Here is a 22,178-nt window from a genome sequence, read left to right on the forward strand (position 1 = left end):
CTTTGGGGGGGGGGGGGGGGGGATCACTTGTGCCCATGTCCAGCCATCACTGCGAGAGGCGGGGGTACCTGTAGAAAACCTATAGAACTTGAGAGCATGCACAGAGGGAACATGCAAACTCCACCCACAAAGGTCCTGTGCTGGAATTTGAACCGACAACTTTGTTGAGAAGCAACACCAACTGTGCTGCCCTGGCCACCATCATATATATGTAAACTGACCACTCTCACTTAAGGAAACTGTTTTCTAGTTTTTATGTTGATTAAAAGTACATGTTCCTCAAACTATTGGGGTGGCCAAAGATGATCTATGGGGGTCAAGGCCACCCCTGGCCACCCCCTGGCTCCTCCATTACAGCTAGTGTATTAAAATGCTCCCTCCACTCACTGGTCACTGCGCTCTCAGAAAAGAAACAACAACAAATAAAAACTACCTCTTCTGATACACAGTGTAACTCCTGACCAATTGAACATCTTGCATCGAAAACATTTAAGGTTTATCTTTAATCCCTGTTCAGTTCCGGTCCAGAAAAACACTCGTCTCTCAAACTACAAAACATTCAGCGTGTAAATCCCCAGTGACGAGACATCGGCTTGTCTGTGAAAATCTAAGCTGACAAAATGCCACTACTTAGACATATAATCTGTTTAAGAAGTAAAGTTAAAACTACTTTCAGATGGGTCACCACAGGAACCACAGACCTATCTCTCCTTGACACAGCTCTTAAGACAGACAGACAGAAATGCCACTAGAAAGAAGGCCTCATCTGGTCATTATATAAAACTATGTCCTAGGTCGTATTAATAAAAAATAACCTGACCTATATTTGACAGAAGTGCCTGATTGTCAACACGTTCATGATTAAACCAAATATTTAGGATTTACTACTGGTTTATTTAATCGTAACCAGTTTCACGTGGTTCAGGCACTCCTGCAATCTAGACCTCTTTCTTCGATACAATAATCTCTAATGGGTAAATGAATGATGCACACAGAACTTCAAACACAAACGTGTTCATGACACTGAGGACATCCTGACGTGGAGCAGGGTTCTCTGGGACTCTGGCTCCAACTAACATTTGCAGGTTTTGGCCTCTGAAATGTGACTTGGTGTCTGCCATGTTTTATGTAGGATATGACACGTTAAAGTCATACAAGATGCAGCTAAAAGGTATTAAAATGTAAAAACGTACAAGTTTCTGTGACCTGTTTAAACCTGTAGAGCTTACATACATGATGGGGTTCATGAGGTGTTGTCCTTCGTCACGGAGCGAAGAGGAGAATTAGAAATGTCCATTTGTCAGTTGTGAACTTCTTAACTCAAAAAGAAAAGGTGAGGTACCAACTTCCATGTTGGTGTGTGGCTGCACCTACATGTAAGAAAGGTCACGATCAGACATTGGGTTCTAACCAGGGGCAGACTGGGACAATAATCCATGCTAGGAATTTGATCACGTAAACTGAAATTATGTTCGAGGGTGAGGTTCTGCCTCAAGTGGAGGAGTTCAAGTATCTCAGAGGTTTGGTTCATGAGTGAGGGAGGAATGGAGCGTGAGACTGACAGATGGATTGGTGCAGCCTCTGCAGTATTGCAGACACCGTGCTGGTCCGATGTGGTGAAGAGGGAGCTGAGCTGTAAGACAACGCTCTCTGTTTACCAGTCGGTCTACATTCCTACTCTCACCTATGGTCATGAACTCTGAGTAGTGACTGAAAGAATGAGATCGTGGATACAGGAGGTTGAAATGAGTTTCCTCCACAGGGTAGCTGGACTCTCAGAGATAGAAGTTCAGTTATCAGGAGAGACTTCAGAATAGAACCACTGCTCCTCCACATCCAGAGGAGCCAGTTGAGGTGCTTCAGGCATATCTGACTGGGAGGAGACCCCGGGACACTGAAGAGACTATGTCTCTCGGTTGACCTGGGAACACCTTGGAGTCCTCCTAGAAGAGCTGGACGAGGTGGCTGTGGAAAGATGTCTGGACCTCTGTGCTCAAGCTGCTGCCCCCGAATATATAAAGTAAGTTAACAGAAACATTCATATATATAAATAATAATGTCAGAGTCAGAGATTCTTTATTGTCATTCGCACCTCATGTGGTACATGTGGTGGAGCGAAATTATGTACACAGGGTCCCAGTTACATCCAACAATAAAATGTATAAGAAAAACAGTAATAACATCTAAGATATGAACTAAGAAAAACATCAACTAAATATACACTAAGCACTCATAACATAAAACATTGAACATCAGCACAAACATGAACATGAGTCTGTGAGCAGATGAGCACGCATGAACACATCAACATTGAAACAGATCAGCAGCAACATGAAACAGATCAGCAGCAACATGAAACAGATCAGCAGCAACATGATATGGTTTTTCACAGTGATTATTCTAGTTAGAGATTCATGAGTCTAACAGCCTCAGGGTAGAAGCTGTTCCTCAGTCTAGTGGTTCTACACTTAATGCTCCTCAACCTCCTTCCTGAGGGGAGTGGGGCAAAAAGTGTGTGTGCTGGGTGAGTGGGGTCCTTCATGATGCAGGTGGCCCTCTTCCTGCATCTAGAGGCGTAGATGTCTGTGATGGTGGGGAGGCTGACTCCAACAGATTTCTGTGCAGCCTTCACCACTCTCTGCAAAGCTTTTCTTTCTGCAGCTGTGCAGCCTCCATGCCACACATTGATGCTGGAGCACAGGATGCTCTCCACTGCACACCTGTAGAAGGAGGTGAGGACTGAGCTTCCCAGACCAGCTCGTCTCAGCCGTCTGAGGAAGTAGAGTCTCTGATGAGCTTTCTTGATCAGGCTGGTGGTGTTGTTGCTCCAGCTGAGGTTGTCATTCATGTGTACACCCAAGTACTTGTAGCTGGAGACCACTTCCACCGCAGATCCTCTTATGTTCAGGGGGGTGTAGGTGCGTTTGTTCCTTCTGAAGTCCACGATCATCTTGTCTTCTTCACATTGATGTGAAGGTTATTCTCTTTGCATTTAATTTAATATTTATCTGAGGAGCAGACTGCTTTGAGTAACTCATAGCAGAACTCTCATTAGCAGGACTTGGATTGTGGACACGCCTCCAGAATCGGTCCTAAAGTGCAGGTGCAAATCCAGGCTGAGTAGAGGTGTGCAGGGCTGAGCAGATTAGGGCCAGCGCAAACGGGGCATTAGTTTACTGTGGCAGCTGAAAGAAGAAAACTAAATTAAACAAGTAGTGACGGTTCAGTGACTGAAAATGTACAACAGCTTTCAGCAGTCGTTCAGCAATAATCATTCACAATGCATTTTTGCATGAAATTAAAATTCTGAAAAAGTAAAGTTATTTTTTTAAACTGACATCTTAATGCACTGATTGAACTGCACGTGTCAGTGTGTTTTGTGCTTTGAGTTGTTCCAAAGCTGCAGGAGCAGCACATGATGCCAACAGAAGCATCACAGTAGTCATGCTGTAACCTTTATTCATTGGCTGTTGGAGAGAAGCTTGCAGAAGATGACTGAACTAAACTGAAATGAAACAGCTTTTGGGTTGATCCCCCCAAAAAACAGGGTCAAAGCAGATGAGGCTAAATCTGACATTACATAACGTCGACACAACACTAAACCTTCCAAGACAAAAATGAGAAAACTGCAACTCTACATGAAAAATGTGTTTAAATATCCAACATCTGTTGTTTGACGTGTGTCTGGAGCAATAATGAAGTCCAAGAGAGCGGTAGAGATTTGTTTTCATGACCATGAGATAAAACATGTTGAGTTGATGTGAAATGTGACATGTTAATAAACCTGTTCCTGTGAACATCCTTCTTTAAATCCAGCGAGGTATGATGGACGACAGCGATCCCTGTGCTGGGCAGATAAAGACCTCCGTCCTCTTCAGCTTCATGTTTAACGCTCCCACTTTGAAAGTGAAGGGAATTAAAGAGCAGCAAATCCCCGAGGACACATCACTTATATAAGAAAAGTATTGTTCCTGTTTATTTGACTCCCCCCTGACAACATTTAATCTTTGGGACATGTGACCAACTGTGAATGGGCTGCATCCTTTCTGTCAGGTTGAAGTTATCGCTATACACAATGAACATGGGAAAAATAGTGCATCATTTCCATAAATGAGCATCTTTATGTAGAAAATTAGGCGTCTTTAAATAATCACCAGGATTATAACAACATGGCTTTTCCTCGTTATGAGTGAAAATCTTCTGACACGCTCAGAGGGGACAAACATGCTAATGCACCAACATTACAGAATAAAATCTGGGATTTGTGGATAAAGACAATCAAAGCCTTATGTTGCAGATTAAGGCATGTTTCCAGTTTAAATAAATATTTAACAGCCTGGTTTGTCTTCTTCAGTCCCAGCAGCTTGATTTAAATCACTAGCAGACATTTCTTTGACTGTCCAGTTCCCTGAGGTGTTTTGCTCTAACAGCTGATCAGGGATTGTTTTTTATGAGTTAAATAAAAGACGATTTACCATTTTGGTTACCTTATTTAGAAGGTGTGTGTTTTTTTACCCTCAAATAACCCATATCTGATCTATACTTTATAACTCTGACATTTGGGCATTGATGGATTCTGGAGGCCTCTAAGAACATGTGTAGAGATCATTGAACACATGACAGAGCAGGCCTTATCAGTTTTATTTTCTAAAACAAGACTTTCCTTCACAGCTCCTTCCAAAGCCGCCATGTTCCTTCTTTTACAGGTTCAACCCGTTTGGATCGAGCAACAAACATTTCTAACAGTGTCAGACGATGGTGCTTCAGGGATCAAAGCTGGAGTCCAGAGAGCCGCCCAGGTGGGCGGAGCTTACTGCTCCCAGCTCCTGTCAGAGCGCTCGCGCTTCACTTCGCTGCAGCTCCGCGGGACAGAGCGCGAGGCAGCGACCGCTCGTCAACGAACCGAACAACGACCCTGAGCTGCTGTAAGGTTCCGCGGGAAAATAAAGACCCACATGAGTGACTTTACATTTGGACTTCGCCTACAAGATAAAAGACACGGAGGTTGAACGCAGAAAAATGCGTTTACTTGCGTTTCTTTGAAATTATTTTTAGAATAAATTTACCAACTTAGTTTATAGAAGTTTTTTTTTGTTTTTTTTCCGAATATGCTGCACCTCTGAACTTCCTCTCGCTCCTTCGGCCATGAACGCTTTTAATTTCACCGGCTTGTTTGACGGACAGGCTTACCCGTACTCGGGGTCCACAGAGGACCCCCTGTACAAGCAGTACAAGCCCGCCGTGAAGGAGTTAATCCCGCTACCGAAGGGGGTGCTGTACCTGATCATGGCCGCCCTGGTGGTCGTTGGAGTCGCCTACGCCATTGTTGGACATCTCATCAAGGACCTGGCCATCGACATAGCAGGTAAGATACTGACTGTTGTTTTACAGGTGTGGAAGAAGGTTAGTATATAGTATATAGTTACATATATATATATATATATATATATGTATATATATATATATATATATATATATATATATATATATATATTATCAACTTCTAACCTAAATCTCAGAATTCTGAGATTAATCTCAGAGTGAATGTCAGAATTCTGAGATTAAAGTCAGATGCGTCTCATGTGAAGATTAGGGCCACAGTGCAAACATTTTTATTTATCTATTCAATTCAAACTCAATTCTAACTTTTTTCTTTAAAATTTTGATTTTCATCTCAGAATTATAAGATTAAAGTCAGAATTATAAGATTAAAATCAGAATAATGAGATGAAAGTCAGAATTGAGGAACTTATTAATCTTTTTTTTTTTTTTTTGCACTGTGGCGCTAATCCTCTTCTGAATAGCATATGAGAGTGAAATGTATGGATTATTCTAATCTCACGCAGTTTGTTTATTTGCCTCTAAAGTTGACCCCGGATGCCATTTTAGCCACTGATCGTTACGTTTAAAGTTGCCATTGTTGACGTTTCCTGAACTGCCCCGCTCGTCTTCCTCAGATTGTTTGCTGGGTCCAGCTGGAGATGAAGAAAAGGGGACAGAAGCCGACCCCCAGCACGGCCTGGTCTTCGGTCACCCTCCGGCCCACCCGTTCGCCCACAACGCCTTCCACGTGTGGGACCAGGACGACGTCGTCATCCCTCTGTCTCAGGATGAAAGCCCCCTGACCAGCCCGCTGCTGCTGGCTGCCATCCCCTACATCCCCTCCTTCTTCCCACACTCGCACAGCCCAACGAGCCCCCAGGGCCTCTCCGGCAGCCCGGCACTGAGCATCCCGAGGGAGTTCTGACTCTGGTAGCAAGTGGCCTTGCAGAACGCATCCGCAGCTCAAACTTTGCAGACAGCTTTAGCTGTTCCTGACACTTCGCTCACTGTTTTGCCTCACGACTTTAAACCTGCAGACCAAAGAAGGTGAAGAGGAACTCAGAGAACCGAAAGACGGACACTTTTTTAGCTGTTAAGTGCACTCGTTGTACATAAAATAAAGTGTTTTCCTCCACGTCGAGCAGAGAAAATATTCTGTTTTAGTCCCGCACCGTAATCTCAACAGATTGTCCCATCTGTTCCACCGTTATAATCCACTTGTGTGACAAGAGATTAGCTGTAAAGTCAGCTCAGATTTAGAGGTTTCGGAGTAAAAGGCCCATCGTGTCTTGTTTTCTGGAAGTTATCTCAGCTCCCAACATAACTGAGAAAGAAGTTTCCGCAGGTTGAGCCAGACGGCTTCTGTAAAATGTTATTTCAAGGCACCGAGGGATTAGCATACGAGGAAGACTTAACGGAGTTCCTGCAATTCAACATGTACACACACAAGACTCCCTAATCTGGCAGTCCCTATCGTAGGTGTCGCACGTAACCTTGACCCCCCCTCCCCCTCTTGTCTGGTCTGAACCAAACAATGCAGCATCTAGCATTAAAGCACGAGGTCCACCAGCACGTTAATCTGTCATCAGATACCAGCAGAGGAGCAGAATGTGGTGCTCCCCTCTGCAGCTGCACTTCAGCTGCTTTCTCAGTCCCTCACATCATTTTGACCTCATGTTTACAAGTTCCCCAGAGTCTAAATACATTTCAACAATACAGCTACAAAATACGAGACTGTATGAGGTTCCATTGGCTTTGACACCACCACCACCACCACCACCACCACCATCTTAAGAAGTCTTCAGTATTTGCAGCCAAGCCACACGCTCAAATGTTTTTATTTACAACTTCTTGCCGCTTTCAATTGATGAGCTTTGTCAAAAACAGCTTAGTGAGGCGACTGCGGCTCTGACCTCTCTCTGAACTGCAGACGTGCTCTTTAAGAACGAGTGAAGCTGCTTTGGAAGTGACATGACAGGTGCATTACTTGCCCCCTCCCACATACTAAAAACATGCTCGTTAATTATTAAAGCTAGTGCGTCGTTTCCTTCATCCAGCACAAGTCACTTCAATGACTCCGTTCAGCTCCACGAGGTCTCAGTAGTTTTCCATATAACTGTTGCCTCGGTGAAGGTTGGTCGCAATAGTGCGATCGTCCGACATTTACCACCTACATGTAAATAAAAGATCATTTAAGTCACAGAATGTTCATCGCCCTCTGCCACAATTTCCAAAAACGTCATGACTGAGTCTGTCAGAGCCCACGAGCCAAGTCCGTGTGGTCCAACTCTGTCTGAATTCTGTCATCAGCCAAAAAGCAAGTAAATGTCTGCACCTCTTCATAGTACCACAGTACACACGCACACACACACACACACACGCACACACAGGTTTGTTTTGCTATCTTTATGGGGCCTTTGCATTGACTTCCATTCATTTTTCATTCATTTCTATAGCCTAACCATGACCTTTATCCATAACCTAACCATTACCAGTACATACCTAACCCTAAACCTAACACATACTCAATTCACACCTTAGTCCTAAACCTAGCCCCTAACCCACCAACGGGACTTCTTCTTATGGGGCCCGGGCTTTGGGCCCCATAAGGAGCAGTTGGTCCTCACAATGTAGTATAAGTTGGAAAAATGGGCCTCACAAAGTAGCATAAACAAGGACACACACACACACACACACTATAAAACAACGAAGCTGCGAGGTTTTAAAAACGTTGGGTTTGATCGTTGTGAAGGAGACACTCGATTGTCACGTCCTGCAGTCTGTTCACATTAAATCTTCTGCTCGCGTGGAACTTCTGCTGAGGAGGTCCGAAGAACCAAGCTGACCCCCCATGGAAAGACTGAACCCCCACTGGGTCAACTTGAGTAGGGCCAGTTTGAGTCCATGGAAAATGGACTGTAATGGTCTCCAGAGAGCATGAAAGGTTGTCAGACTCGTGTCTCTGGGATGGACTGGCGACCTGACCACGGTGTAGCCCTCCTTCAGGTGAGCGACTGCTGGACCTGGGCACCAAGTTATAAACTTGAGGAAGTTTTGCGTTAAATGATTGCATTAAATGTTGTGTGTTTGCAAAAGCTAAAAACAGCAGCAGCAACTAGCTGTAGCACTTCTGGTGCAGCCTGGGGCACATCTGGCAGTATCGTATTTCAACAGAAACAGCCAGAAACTCCATTTCTCCACACCGAGAGGTTTTGTAAAGTTATCTACGACAGGTAAGATACTAACTACTCACAGTCTTTCCACAGAACCCTACTTCAATCCAGCTGAAAAATCTCTATGAGAAGACATGAAGTCAGGGAGTGTAAATACATGGAGGACAGAGGAGAAAAATGTGAAATAAAGTGATAATAACGTCTGAGATGTGCTTGAATTAAACAAAAAACAAATTTTATCTCTAAAAATGACTCGTGAAAACTGATTATACAATAAAATGAACACGTTTAATCCCATCCAAACTTTTTTTTTAAAATAGCCCTCTTCTATTTATAAAACTCAAAAATAAAACATTTTAATACTAGAAGCTTATTTTAAGAGCGCAGTAAACAAACCTTGAACTAGATGTTGTTGTTTTTTAATCATTCAAGATAAACCAACGTGTCTTTTGTTTCAGTTTATAGATTCATGTCAGTCTACCTATAAAAATAAACGCTTCATAAAAACACCAGAATATATAGATCGTTATAAAACTGTTTATTCTGACAAAAGTAGCTTTGCTTTTCCCGTACACGATCATTTCATGTAATCATTTGGGCGAGATGATGCTGGATGCAGCTTCTGGGAGGTAAAGAGTCGTAACGAGCCGACAGGTTTTAGTCTGAAACTAACCGGGGGTGGAGGTGGTGGTGGTGGGGGGGTTCTCTGTCCAGGTGTACAAAAGTAAAACGAGTCCATTAGGAGTTGTTGGAACTGGGCTGACGCTCAGGAGTCCAGTCGACATATGGGGCTGTCGTAGACCATCTGAAGGTTGACCTTGTGTCCCACCAGCTCTCTGATGTTGTTGATGCCGTATTTAATCATGGTGGGCCTGCGAGGCAGAGCAAAGGGTTAAACCAGCTCCATGAAATAGAAACCTCTTGTTTTTACCGTGAGCACATTTCAGCGCTAATCTTTCAGCTGACTGTTCAAATCCAGTCAACCAGCGAGTGACCTCACATAAAGATCAGGCATTTTTGTTTTACGTTTAATGCGTACCCCCCCCCCCCCCCCCCCCCCCCCCCAAAAAAAAAACAAAACAAACAAACCTGTGGCTGAAAATGAAACCTTTTTGATCAATTTTAAATTACTGTAATTTCCAGACTATAAGCTGCTATTTTTTTTTTCACACACTGAACACCGCGACTTACACAACGCTGCGGTTAATTTATGGATTTTTTTTTTTTTTTTTTTTTGACAAACCCACAAGCTTCAAGCTGCCAAATCATCGCACCCAGGCGCCCAGTACACGTCTCTCTTGGGAGGTGGGTCCTCCTGACTCAAAGAGACTACCTGTATAAATAAAGTTAAAAAACTGACCAATGAAACTTGGCTTCACTGGTCCACTGGTGAGGAACTTTGTTTCCTCCCTCCCTGGGAGCACAACAACGTATTTGCAGCCACTTGAAATAAGTGAGGAGAGCACAAGCTGTCCTCCATCCTTCTTGTGAAGGTAGTAATCAATAACTTCCTGGTAGGCTACTGTGTTTTATTCATGTTTTAACCAGCCATGTTACAGGCACTGTTCAGGAAAAAACATTTACTGTACGTATTTGTGTACGTTACCGGTACGTATTTAATTAAAAGTTTTTAAAACCTTTCTGTGTAAATATCTCATGTTACAACTCGGACACCCGTGGCTTACAGACGAGTGTGGCCTGTACATGCACAATTTTTGTTTCTTTTTTAAAGTTGGTGGGCACGGCTTATATTCAGGTGCGCTCAATAGTCTGGAAATGACGGTAGTTGTATGCCACTTTAAATGTCCAACGTTTTCAGTTCTTCTTAGAAAAAATGTCAATATATAAATGTTATTTACAGTTTGGGACTCTCTCTTTGCTTTTATTTCTATTTTTTATTAAACTAAATAAATACATCTGCTTACTCAAGTCCAATACACATCAAACACAAACAGAGATTTGTGTGTGGAAAAATATTTAAAATAATTTATAAACACTGTTTTGGTTTCTGTGGAGTGGAAAAACAGCTCGGTGCAACACGAATGTCCTAAAAACATTACCAAATAGTGAACATTTATAAAAAAAAACACAAACATATATTGTAAAAAGCCACTCTGTCAAAAATACTAACAGTTGATGTCCCTTGGACCAGAGTTTTGGACTCTTAAAACCAGTCCATCTTCTCTAAATCCCATTTTAAAAGAACTTATGTTACACACAGCTCTTATTTGTCACCAGGAGTCCAGCATTAATTATTGTGGCAACATTAATCCTAAACCCTGAGAAGTCAGAGGTTAAAGTCATCTCACGGACTCCCAGAGACCCTCAGGTCTAAGATCAGAGTCAGAGCAGCAGAGATCTGGCTGAGGGAGCCAGGATTACTTGGTGGGGGTTATTAAAGGCTTTCCCAGCTCACTCAGTCTGTCATTAGCAGAGATGAGTCGTGTTCAAGCTCCACAACAAGCTGCGCTTCTAACGGAGAAACCAGCACAAGAGCCACATCCTGACAGTGGAAGCCTGTCAGGAGAAACACAAACTGATCCGTTTAGATTACGGAGAACAAATTCATGAGTTTGAAACAAATTGAGATTTTAGTCTGTGGTAAGAATCACACCTGAAGGACTGTTCGTATATAAATGATGTAGAAACAAAAGCGCTGCTCTTTAGGGAATAAACGAAACAAAGTGGGTCAGCGTGAGCCACCGTTAACGTCTGAATGGAAGCTCTTGTGCGTTCGGAACAGTTCCTGTGCACAGCATGTTCTGCAGGTGTTCACCTCTCCAGAGAAAGGCCCCAGGCTATCACAGACACGTCCTCAGGGAGGCCCATGGGCAGCAGCATCTCTGGTCTGAAGACGCCTGAATTTCCTACTTCCACCCACTTTTCGAGTCCTGTGGGGACAAAACAATGAATTAGACGAGAGAATAAAAACTGAGCAGAGATGAAGAACTAAAGCGAACAGAAATAAAGAAAAAGTGTTTGTTCAACAGAACATCTTGAAGAGGGCACAGTTTAAAGAAAAATAAATCTTTCACTTAGGTTTATAAACTCTGAAATCACATAACCGTGACTTCATTTAGAGCTGCTCCAGTACAGAGTTCAGCGTTTCCCATAGATCAGTTCTAGCAGGGTGCTCATCGGGGGAAGCGGAGCGGTACGCCAGTAACATTTTTGCCAACACGTTTGTATTGCGTCCCATGCTACATCAATAGACAGCTGTCGACGTTCTGTTGACGGAGCGGGGCACTCTGCTTGTATAATGGTAGAAACACTGGATTTCTAACTGGTGTCCTCGTCGCCGAGGGATTAGAAAAGTGAAAGTTTGTCATTTTTGAGACAGATGTTTTTCCAGACTGGACGTTGACGTGGCAACCTGGTTTTCAACAGGAAACTTTCTTACAACCAGACGCAGCTACGCAACAAAATGGAAATTGCTTATTTTTCAAGTTATTTTACTCACAAGGTTTACATATGTACAGTAGTCCCTCGATACTTCGCGGTTCGACTTTCGCAGACTTACCAGTACTCTTTCATGGGTTTTCAATGTAAGATTGTACACGACACATGACTGGCAATGGTGAAAGACAGACCCCACTCCTGCCCCCTCCTTTCTCTTTCTGAGGCTGTCTTGTCACAGCAGAGCAGACAAACAACAAGCAGATGTGCAACGTCTCTGCTCTGCTCTGACAGGCAGCCTCAGAAAGAGAAAGGAGGGGGCAGGAGTGGGGTCTGTCTTTCCCCATAGCTACTGCTCAGGGAGCAGGGATGAACACATCAAATGAACAAATAATCAGGTCTCTCTTGTAAAGGAGTCCTAGAGGCACAATGAGACTAACCTGTATAAATAAAGGTTGAATGGGAAAAAAAAAAGTAGAATATCGAAGAAAATGCTTAGGTGGAAAAATAAAGAGTGAATCAGTTTTTAAAAATGGCTGAGCGTGGCTCACTCAGGTATAAGACGGAGTACCCCCCTCCTTTCTTTTTCCGAGGCTGCCACAGCAGAGACGCACTCTGCTCTGCTGTGACAGACAGCCTCAGAAAGAGAAAGTGTGTAGGTCTGTCTTATAGCCGAGTGAGCCACACGAGCGGCATGACTTGTTTATTTAAAATAATCAAGCGCGGCATAAACCAAGCCTTTAGTCCCATCGGCGATCATTGAGCGGGCCAGGCCACCGGGAAATGTCCCGGTGCTCACAATAGCTAGTCGGCCCCCAGGACTGGCTCAGTAACCGCAGCATCAGTCTGTCTGCTGTCTTTCACTGGGCTCTTTTAGTGTTTAGAGAGTTTAGAACATTGTTAAGAACATTGCAAGAGTGTGGGAAGGGTTTATAAATATAAATAAAATATTTAAATATATAATATTATATAATATTTAAATAAAAAAAAATATATATACATAAATAAAAAAAATAAATATAACGTTCCTACTTCCTGTATTTTCATCTATCGCACGGGTGTCTGGAACATAACCCCCATGATAAGTGAGGGACTACTGAATACACATTTATGGTGGCAGCCATCTTGAATTTTGATGTGGGAACCCAATTTTTCAAAGGAATCTTTTTTTATACGACTAGAAAGGTTTTATGGTTAATTGATGATGTCATGTTTCAGTTTACCTTCATGATAGCTGAACACTTCCATGCTGGGCTCTGTGTAAGGGTTGTAAGCTGGCTTGAAGCGCAGTTTGGTAATTCCTGGAGGACAAACAGACAGACGACATTGTGTGACTGCAAGTTTAAGGGTTCACGAGCACAAACAAAACAAGTATGTAAACTGTAAATTTATTAAACAGATCCTGCAGCTGCACCTTCAGAGTACTAACAGGGTTTCTGCAGAAATCAACCAATCAAATTTAATGTTTGTTAATGCCAATTTAATACCATATTTCATCATTTTTATTAGAGTCTGACCCATACATACCGAAATGTTGAGCTGATACAGGTGTTTGTGGACATATCGGTGATAATTGTCCCATTATGTAATTATATAAACACTTGATTTTCACCCCTAAAATGCTGGAACCACCTGTAATTGTACAATGTATCCAGCAGAAGTCACATGAAGACTACTTCCATGTCATGGTTGCTCACTTTAAGTTTCACTTTCAGCACAGTTGAAGCAGGGAGGGGAGCAGTAGTGTATTTTTATGAACAGAACATGGTAAATTTACTTTTAACTGATGTGTAAAATAAATCAGAAATCTTGACCAAGTCGTTACAAAGGTTTTTTTTTAAAGTAGTTCTGTTCATTTGTACAATTTCTGCATCACGATTCTCCTTCAGAAACACTTAACAATAAGAAACACCTCCATTAGGTTTACTCCTCAGCGTCTTCTGTAGATCCTTACCTAGCTTGGTGAAGAACTGGTGAAGGATGCCCATGAGGTCTCCCAGAGTCAGCCCATAGTCGGCCACCACGCCTTCTATCTGATGAAACTCTGCTAGATGGGTGGCATCTAGGCTCTCGTTCCTGAACACCCGGTCGATGGAGAAATATTTGACGGGGGTAAACTTCTCCTGGAGGATGGTACCACAGGTAAGAGATAAGAGTTTCAGGATTAATGACAACGCGGGCGTACTACATATATTATGTAAGACAGGGGTGCCCAAAACGTCGATCATGATCTACCGGTCGATCGCAAAGGCATTATGGGTAGATCGTATGGCATTAAAACAATAGGTGTCAGCCTATCATCCATCCTCACTATGACATTTGTTACTTGACTGACATACAGGGCAGCCAGTCACAGCCCTCATTCTCTCAAACCAGGTCAGAGTGGAAATTTTCGTGGAAAAAATTTATATTTATCCATATTTATTTATCCCCCTCGTGAAATTCTCCGTTTATGAAGTTGCACGTGAGGCGGCTGCAGTCAAAAGCTTTTCTGCACTAACAACAGTTATAGTAAATGGCAAACAGCAAAATGTTTTTGTGCTACTCACCATTTTTCAACATGTAGGAGCAATAAACTAATAAAATCCAGGGTCCAAAGAGATGTTAGTGTATTCATCAGTTTGAATGTAACTGTGATCATGCGGATGCTGCATGAGCGATGAATGCAGCTGAGCCTGCTCAGGGTTGCCAGATAAATTTAAAATGTATTATTTACCCCGTTCCTTTTCTGTGCACATGTTCAACAAACAACACAAACCTCATCTTAGAATATCTTTACTCAGCACATATGACAGTTTAGGTCAAAACACTATCACTTTAAAGCAGCAGTACTATAGTTAATCATTTCTTATCTGGCAACCCGACTGTCATGGAAACTACAGCGTTTTTTTGTGTAAACCCGCTCATTTTTTTTTTTACAGATCTTGTTGTTTGAGCTGTAAACAGCCAGCACAAAAAAAGTAACTGTCCAGATGACCGGACTGAAAAATGTTGGATGCTAACACACTTTAAAAAAAGAAGCAGCCCCTGGCTGCTGCTTTGTCTTCATCAGTCAGGGTGAACTTTAGTTTTTCATGCTCAGCTTAGTTTCGACTCCTTCACTGCATGTTTTAGATCAGCTCTGAAATAAACACAGCTGGAATGTGCAGCTCACCTGTTGAGCCAGTTTATAGAGCATCCGTGCACTGACAGCCGTAGTGTGAGTTCGGAGGATGTTCTTCTGAGCCTCCTCTATCTTCCAATCATATTTGTACCTGAAACACATGAGGATGCTGAATCCTGTCTGAAGCACGCGAGGTGCAGCGACGTTCCTTTAGCTTACTGTCACGTCTCACCCTTGTGAACCGTAACCTCCTTCTGAGTGGACCCGCTTCACTCGGTCCAGGTAGTCTGGAGGGAACTCGTGGGCGAGCGCGGGGTCTGAAAGATGACCACCACAAATGGTTTGGACTGGACTGAGGACTTTGGTAGAGGCACACTCAGTCTCGAGCTTACCAGACAGGAAGAAGGTGTCATGCTGGTCCCTCGCTGGGTGCTGCTGCGGCTGGAACAGCGAGTCAAAGTTCCAGAAAGAGCTTTCTATGAAGTTGTTGGTCGGCATCTCGCTGAAACTGTGGGAGAAAAACAGTTCATGTTTTGAGTTTTTATGGAAGCTGGTGAACGTCTAATTTTATTTTCTCGTTGGTTTTTCACAGATGCTCACCCCATCTCCAGGAAGATCTGTCTGAACTGTGTTCGCACCTTCATCAGGGGGTGCAGGTGACCACAGTCCGGGGCTACGCCCATGGCCTCAAAATTATAGGGTTTAAACTTCTTCTCCTTCCAGCTGCCTCTACAGGAAGTACATGCATTTACTAGATTACAAAATGCTATGAATAGAACGCAATGAAAAAAAAGTTTAAAAAAATCAAACCATTCTGAAAAAAGGAGTCCAGCCCACCATGACTTTAAGAAGACCGTTCTAGAGTCTAGGACCCAAAACAAACACGTCTTCTCCTATCAAGAGCTCTGAACAACTAGAAGCCTTTAATCCAAAGACCTCAAAGGTCTAGAAAGAGCGTAAGGAGTTAAACGTTCACTGATGTGAGCCGAAGGCTAAATGACCTTTTTATACTTACTAATGCTCATAAGTTAAAATCAGACACCAAACAGGTTCCTATCCATTTCCAGTTGGTGTTAATCTTTACCGTTTGGTCATTTACACCTGCTCTTTTATTGACCGTTATAGAAAAACATATTTATAAAATTAGTCTGACTGATTTATGTTGTGAGCGCAACATGCAAGGTTGCCAGGTGTCAAATGTATTTCAGTTAAACTATCTAGACCACAAAGCATCACAAAATACTGACTTTGAGCATTAGTAACTGTAAAAAATATATATTTTTACTGCTTTATGGACAAGGAGGAGTTGAAATAAAGTCTTGAATTTTATACAAAGACATTGTTGCCAGATAAGAACTGAGGAGATCCAAATGTCAAATACCCCTTCTTAGTGAACAACCTTGTAACAAAGTTTTGATTAAACTGTAAACAAGAAACAGAGTCTTTGTTTGGACATAAATGTAACGAGCAGCAGTAATCTAAACGAGATGACACAAAAGCAGAAAATACTGTTTTTAAGTGCTGGCAAGCTAAAAAAAAAAAAAAGCATTCTTGCTATATTTCTCAGGTGGAAAAATAAATTGAAGTAGAGATCCAACATGTTTATAATTTAAGTTGGTATTTGAAGATGACAAGATCCAAGTCACTGGAGGTTGTTATCAGAACTCGATTTGAAGCAAAAATCAACACGTCAGTTTTACACTGATTTAGCTGGGAAAATAATAATTTAAAGGGATCAAGTTGTTACTCTAATTTTCTAGAAATGTAACATTTGGGAGATCAAAATGCTTTAAAAATAGATAACTCTGTTGCTGGTGGCCTGGTGCAAGTGTATTACAAATAAAAATCAATCAGGACCAAGTACACACCCCTGAGTAACCTCGTAGTGTAAAGGTGCCAGAGAGCAAAAGCAAATCATCAGTTATGACAAAACTTTTGATTAGAAAAGTACACAGTAAACCATTTTAGAGCTACACAAACCCAACAGGAGAGAACATCAAAAGTACAACCCCCACCCCCAGCCCGCTCCAAATCTGGTACCAATTACATAACATTTCTCCCAATCCATAATACAGTTTTTAATCTGCAGCTGAGATGATTAAGAGCATCAAATCTGTGGGGTGCACAATCAGCAGTGAAACATAAAAGCAACATCAATTTGAATTTTGGAGTATTTGGATACTGATTTAATCTAAATCCCCTTCATGATATGCTTTTACGCAAACCAGAGATTAGTGCGCTTTTCACTCCGTTGTCATTTCAAAGCCCCATGTTTGTGTTGAAAACAATATCTGACACCAGAATCTTTTCAGTTTGTCCTGCTCTGCCTTTAGGACCAAGTCCATGTCTCTGGACTGGTCCCCATATTTTGGGCAGATGTTTCTCTGTGTCCTCAGTCTGAGAGCTGCACAACGTCACTGTTCGACGGAGGAGCCCAGACAGGACAACATTTTCATTTGTGTTTGTCAACAAAACAAGACGGGGAATAAACAAACAATAAAACCAGACTCACGTAGCAATCATGTCAGGAGTGAGCTCCGTCTCCTGTTTGGATACAGTGGTGCTGAAAGAGCTGCCTTTGGTGATCCAGTAAGACTTAAGTGTCCTGAAAATATAAATTATATTGACACATTCAGTAAACAAACTAAAAAAAAGTGTAAGGAGAAGAGGGTGCACATGGAATCGAGCTTAAAACCTCATGTTACACTCCGTATAGAAGGTATTGCTGAAAACAAAACAAAAAATTAAAGTTTTGAATTATTTCTAATAATATTTGTACATTTTCATCACATGTCAGAAAACAAACTAAATTAATCGTATATGACTGAGATACTGAAAACTTTCCAGTAAGTTGTAGCTCTGATTTATACACTTATGTAACATCGACTCTAAACCTATTTAATCTAGTGACGGCAGTATTACAGTGCACCAACGCTCACTGCTCAAATAACTGTGCTGGGAAGATTCCCAGCACAGATGCTGCAGGATGTGAACACTAACGAAGAACATGGAGACAACTAGAATATTTCTGGAGAACTCTGAAGGGAGTCAAAGCAGCTACTGTCAAAACTCCAACATCCATCAACTTTCTTTTATGAAGCACAAAAATGATTTGGGATTTATTTGTGTAATAATCTAAACTCGCAAAATGCTGATGTTTTGATGTATAAACTGTATAAAGGGTGCACGTAGTTACTTTGCCGAAGATTTTTGCAAAGTTCATCCACTAAAAAAAATTGAGTTATGACACCAAGCTGAAGTTTTAGTGGCAATACTTTTAAAACCCATAACACTTAAAATAACTGCCTAAACTTCCTTAAAGATAAAGATATCAAAAATACAAGTTCAGTCTCATGAACTTCCAACTTTTGGTGACCTGTTTGAACTCTGGATACGTTTCTACAGTGAAGTCTCAACACAGAAGTTTCCACAATTTGCTGCAAATGTGATCTACACTGTACTTACACCAAAAGTCACAGCACTCCTGAAACAGCAGCACAGCTGGATATAATTTTGTTTTAAAAAAAAAAAGTTTTGGAAGCAGTAGCAAATCAAACATTGTGTCAGAAATAGAGGAATAACTCATGACTGGTAATGAAGTGGGGCTTGTGTTTGCATTAAAAGTCATGAATAAATAACGGGCTGTACTTACATAGTACATTTCTATCTGATCAAGATACTCACAGCTCTTTACACTACAATCTGTGTCCTCGTGTACCTATTCATACAGCTCTCTACTAGATCTCTACAAAGAATAATCACAGCTTTATCACATTCAAACACCGGAGGCATCGAGGGGTCTTGCCCAGGGACACTTCAGCATGTGACTGCTGGCGGAATCGAACCCCCAACTCTCCCATTGGAGGACGACTGCTCCAACCACTCAGCCACAGCTGCCCTAGTTAATAAATGCCAATAAAAAGAAGAAAATAATGTGAAGAAAATAAAATCTGCACTTTAAGAGCTGAAACGTGTTTTCATGTGGTGACTCAGCGCAGTGCTCTCATCACTGTCACTGTAATTCTAAAACCTCATCGGACGTGTTGTAGGACTGAAACGGCTGTGATGAACCACACTGATAAACCTGCAGTCAGCATTTTTACTGGAGTTCCATAAGAGAACACCCTGAGTCAGCTTCTGGTCTAAAGAGGATCTAAACAGTGATGTTCATTTTGCTCCAACCATGGTTTCTGTGCTCCAGAGGACGAGGTCAGCCAAGAAGAAGGTGGACGGTGAGAGGACTGAAGAAAGGAGACGGGAACATAAGATGTAAGGTAGGGAAAGAGGGAGGTAGCATAGACAAAACTGATGAATTGTTAGGGAGGCTGGACACTAAAGAAGGCAACGACTTACAAGTGGTGGTGAGACAGTGGGATCAGACTGGAAAGGATGTGCAGCAGGTTAGGTTTGTTAAAGTTACTGTTCTAACAAGGGAGGAGAGTGTGACAGAAAGATGGAAGGAGTTCTCTTCCTTCATTATCTTCTCAAAGAACAGTAGAGTCAAACAAACTGGACCAGGAAGTGGTAGAGATTAGCGAGGATGATGACGTTTGAAAAGCTTTGAAGAGGATGAAGAAAAGGAAGGAACTGGCTGAGTCATCCACAACACAAAATTAGAGCAAATATCACAACATTTTTGTTTAAATCTTCAACATTTAAGGTGGCAGACCACATATCTTTCAAGGATGCTACTTTTATACAACTTTTAGTATGTATAACACTTCTGAATTGGTTGTCATTGTGAATACTGCTTAGGGCCGAACAATTAATTGCATTTGCAATAATATGGCGATATGATAAATGGTCACATGATCTGGTTACGTGACTTGCAAGCGAGCGGAGCAAAGCAGAGCAGGGATCGGGAGAAGTCGACGCTGCAGTTTAACCGGTTGCACAATGGCGTCAGGCTCGACAGAAGCTGATACATGTGGAAGTTTGGTACCAAAGAGCGGCAGCACGCCCGTTGTTTGGAGTTATTTTATCTAGAATAAAGACGACGCTGCCAACGACAAGTATTGTGCAGAACCTGTCTCGCTGCTGTTGCTACCTCTCGAGGTAACACCACGAATCTTTACCAACACTTAAAAACACCACAAAGCTATTTATGATAGTTGCATGGCTAGAATGCCAATGACCAGTAAACCAACAGGGATCACTGGCCGAACTGTCGAAGATTACTCCGTATGAACATAATTCAAAACGACATGCGGAAATAACTCGAGCAGTAACAGAGATCGTAGCGAAAGACATGATGTCCATTAATAGAGTGACCAAGCCTGGGTTTACGGCTTTGGTAAACGCAGTGGATAAATGGTACAGAATGCCCTCGTGCACACATTTAGCCATGTTGCTATCCTGGAGTTACACAAAAAAAAACATGCAGAAACAGAGTTGCAGCGGAGCTGAAAACAGTGGAGTTTGTTGCAACTGAAACAGATTTATTGTTTGTGTTCATGAGGAAAAAGACATTATTAAATCGCAATAAGAATATTTTCCAAAATCCTGCAGCCCTACTGCTTAGTATATAAATGACAATTGTGTGTATTTGTATACTTGTACATCAAATTAACTCACTGTCACTTTTAGTCAAACTGAACCATCACCTTTTGAGATGCCTGGCTTTTTAAGCTGCATTGTAAAAACTAAATCCTCCTGATATTCAGCAGTTCCAGAAATATGTCTCCATTTGTCTTTTAACACAGGACACTTTTGACTTCAATCAAGCATCTAGTCTGGAACTGGTCACAATATCAGGATGATTTATGTATCAAATGTGAACTCAAACACCAGCAATCTGAAAATGTGTCAACTTCAGTTTGACCAAATACGACTATCACTGATTTTAAGTGACGGATCATATGTGAGGGTGTAAACTTGTGTTCTGTTTATAGTGTGACTTGTTAACATCTGTAAAGTAGATTTTCTGGCTAACTTTGACAAATTTATGGTCCATCCATCTATTTTCATTTCCTGCCTCTCCTTTTCCAGGCTGCTGGAGTCCATGTGCAGGTGGCAGGTCCATCACGAGACAAACCAAGCAATCACCCATCCACACTCTCACTCACACCTAGGGACAATTTAAGGCTCTTTCTGAAGACAGTTCCGCAAAACGACTGCACAGCCCATTCAGTTCATGTTCCCTCCGACAGTTCATAACTCACCGATGGAGCCGCTCCCCGTACAGCAGGCAGAGCGGAATCAAAAGATGCAAAGAAAAAACAAAGCTGCTCGGACGTGTTGCTCCACGGATTATTCCGAAGACGAGGTGAACGAACGTGAGGCAGCGATAATCCTTATGTTATGCAAGATGTTTATGTGAAATATGAAGTTGCAGCATTTTATCCTCTGCATGTAGAGCGAGGAGCTCGCGGGTCTCAGAATCACCAGTTTGCCATTGTTGAATGCAGAGATTACAAAACAGCTTGTTTGAGAAAGTGAACAAACACCCAGAAGGAGTACGGCGGTGGTGTTTTGACTTTTAAATCCCGCAGCTGGATGGTTGAGCAGCAAAGCCGGCTCACCTTCTCAGATAGACCGTTACCGGCCTGTGACTACCTCACTGGAGGAAGAGGTGGGGTGTTTCAGTCTCCCCTCGCTGCCTCCATGTGTCTTCTGAATGGACCGAGGTAAGGAGAAGACATGTCAGTCCTGGACTGAAGCGTCTTGTGGATGAGATTTGAGAGTTAGCAGTTACCTTTAGGTTTGTGGGAAGAAAGCGGAGAACTCGAAAGGAACGCGCACGTGTACAGGGAGAACATGTGAACTCCAACCAGAAAATATCCTGATGCATGCTCAATAATCCAGGTAAAAAAATCCAAGAAAGTTCAATCTGGTCCTCTGGACATTCAAAAAAACAAAAAACAAAACAAAGCAAAAAAAATGTAGAAACGTTTCGTCTCTCATCCAAGAGACTTCCTCAGTCTGAGCTGCTGTATTCAGCTCAGTCTCTTAAATAGCACCTTCTCAGAGTGGATCAGCCAGTTTTGCTGCTGACAACCAAAACCAACTGATCACATGCTCAAGAAGGACCATCAGCCTAACAATGGATCATTAACACACTGATGGCTGTTTACTATTCAAAGGGGGTTGAGTGATACCAGCAATCACAGCATTGGGGATGCTCCCATCACCCTTTGGAGCACAAGTTAGGAGTCATCAGGACTCTGTATCACAGAGCAGACAGC

General features: G+C 42.2%; 1 protein-coding gene and 1 non-coding gene across 2 annotated transcripts; both read right to left on the reverse strand.

The window, feature by feature from the left end:
- Positions 1–9,021: 9,021 nt before the first annotated feature.
- On the reverse strand, positions 9,022–17,599 carry farsa (phenylalanyl-tRNA synthetase subunit alpha; the record flags this gene model as incomplete). The annotated part of the gene is given in 9 exon segments (XM_037689432.1): positions 9,022–9,367; positions 11,272–11,386; positions 13,115–13,192; positions 13,846–14,014; positions 15,046–15,145; positions 15,227–15,311; positions 15,387–15,502; positions 15,595–15,723; positions 17,507–17,599. Coding segments are annotated over 9 exon segments (991 nt in total), but the record flags the coding sequence as incomplete, so codon positions are not given.
- Positions 17,307–17,441, reverse strand: LOC119422240. The gene has a single exon (XR_005187410.1).
- Positions 17,600–22,178: the final 4,579 nt, after the last annotated feature.

The sequence above is a fragment of the Nematolebias whitei genome, chromosome 15 (assembly GCF_014905685.2).
Source record: "Nematolebias whitei isolate Nwh7 chromosome 15, NemWhi1, whole genome shotgun sequence".
Taxonomy (NCBI): domain Eukaryota; kingdom Metazoa; phylum Chordata; class Actinopteri; order Cyprinodontiformes; family Rivulidae; genus Nematolebias; species Nematolebias whitei.